We start from the raw sequence: 1,908 nt of genomic DNA, 5'->3' as shown, positions 1-1,908 counted from the left end.
TACATCGATTTGAGGACCCATTGATAAATCTGTTCAATGCTACGGCCATTCCCATTAGCTTCTGAACTTCTTTGACCAAACCTAGTGAATTGAGCTCCATGATGGCCTTAATTTGTTTCGGGTTTGCTTTGATTCTGTGATGATTAACAATATAACTAAGGAATTTGCCTAACCTAATGCCAAATGCGCTTTTTGAGGCATTGAGCTTCATTTTGTATTTTCAGAGAATATCAAAGGTGATAGCAAGATCGACTTAGTGTGCCTTCTTTTCCTTGGATTTCACCACTATGTCATCGATGTAGGCTTCCATGGTTCTGCCGATTTGATCTTTGAACATGGTAATGACTAGTCTCTGATATGTTGCCCTGGCATTTTTTAGTCCAAAGGATATAACCTTGTACCAATAGGTTCCCTTGGAAGTGAGGAATCCCGTTTTATCTTAGTCGGCTACATACATGGCAATTTGGTGATAATCCCTATAAGCATCTAAGAAGCTCATGCGTTAATGCTGGGCAGTTGCATCCACAAGTTGATCAATTCTGGGTAGAGGAAAACAATCTCGGGGGCAGGCCTTGTTGAGATCCATAAAGTCTATGCAAACACGCTACGACCCTGTCTTCTTCTTTACCACGACGGTGTTAGATAGCCACGTGAGATATGTGACTTCACAAATTGCACCAGTGTCTAATAGTTTGTCAACTTCATCAATTACGGCCGCGATATGCTCGACAGCTGAACGACGGCTTCGTTGAACAAGAAGTTTAAATTTGGGGTCGACATTCAGGCTACGCATAAATATGTCGGGGTCTATCCCTGGCATGTCGTAAGGTGACCAAGCAAACACATCGATATTGTCGAGGAGAAAGGAAACCAATTCTTGCCGATCAGCGGCATTAAGGCTGGTGCCGATTAAAAAGAATTTTTCAAGATCATTGTTGATTAGCACTCGGTCCAGACCCTCTGTTACCTTCTCAGCCAGAAGTTTCCCAACATCCTCCAGACACTCTTGATTCAAAATTTTGACGGAATTTACCTCTAATTCCTCGGACCTCTTCTCAACGGCGATGATGTAACAATCATTTGCCGATTTTTGTGAACCACAGATTTGCTCGACGCTAAACTAAGTCAAAAATTGAAGAAGCTGGTGGTAAGTGCTCGGTATGGCCTGCATTGTATGGTGCTACGTTTGGCCCATAATCATATTGTATGGTGAGGGAAGTTTGACGACCAGGAATTCAGTCTTCAATGCCTTGGTGCCTGTCCGCAACAGTAACATGGTCTTGCCTAAGAGGTATTTCGAGTTGGCATTGAAACCAAAAAGGGGGAAGTCGGTTGGCATGAGATCCTTATCCTTAAAGTTGAGTTTAAGAAATGTTTTATAGTACATTATCTCATAGGTACTCCCTTGGTTAACCAAGATTCGCTCAACAGCAAACTTATTTACTCGCAACTCAATCACAAGGGCGTCGTTATGAGACATAGCAACCCCTTCAAGATTGGTGTCGGAGAAACTAATTTCATTCCACAATTGCTGTCGTTTGGATGGCAAACTAGGCTTAGAGACGGGTTGGGAAAATCGTTGTGACCAGATCATATTCACCCTGTTTGGCGGGGCTAAGTTATATATCATGTGGATTACCCCGAGTAGAGCTGAGTCATGGCGTACAACGAGCACACTGGGTGAGTCTACCTTTTTCGGGAGGTATTCAACTAGTCGGCCTTTTTCGGATCAGGTCTTCTACATGATCCTTCAGTGCATAACATTTGTTGGTCTTGTATCTATGGTCTTTGTGATAACTGCACTTCAGGTCTCGCCATCTTGGTTGGCCATTTGAAGAAAGCCAAATGTTATATTTTTTAGAGGATCTTACTGATCAGCTCAGATAGCTCTGTGTATTTCTTGTCTAA

The 1,908-nt window shown here is 42.7% G+C and overlaps 1 protein-coding gene across 1 annotated transcript; it reads right to left on the bottom strand.

Annotated features, from left to right (window-relative positions):
* Positions 1-604: 604 nt before the first annotated feature.
* Positions 605-1,594, bottom strand: LOC145804366 (uncharacterized). Its single transcript, XM_082898049.1, has 2 exons — positions 1,185-1,594; positions 605-1,115 (listed from the first exon to the last, which is right to left on the bottom strand). The coding sequence occupies exons 1-2, from the start codon at positions 1,592-1,594 to the stop codon at positions 605-607; spliced, it is 921 nt and encodes a 306-aa protein (XP_082754175.1).
* Between the last annotated feature and the right edge of the window lie 314 nt (positions 1,595-1,908).

The sequence above is a fragment of the Camellia sinensis genome, chromosome 12, assembly GCF_055761805.1.
Source record: "Camellia sinensis isolate YWXY chromosome 12, ASM5576180v1, whole genome shotgun sequence".
NCBI lineage: Eukaryota > Viridiplantae > Streptophyta > Magnoliopsida > Ericales > Theaceae > Camellia > Camellia sinensis.
This window is presented reverse-complemented; position numbering and strand designations above follow the sequence as displayed.

Bases quoted from the DNA above. Each gene is read 5' to 3' on its own strand.
- LOC145804366 (XM_082898049.1), bottom strand. From the start codon at position 1,594: ATGATCTGGTCACAACGATTTTCCCAACCCGTCTCTAAGCCTAGTTTG. The intron at 1,116-1,184 runs GTAGCACCATAC...GACTTAGTTTAG, and splicing joins AATATGATTATGGGCCAAAC to CGTCGAGCAAATCTGTGGTT.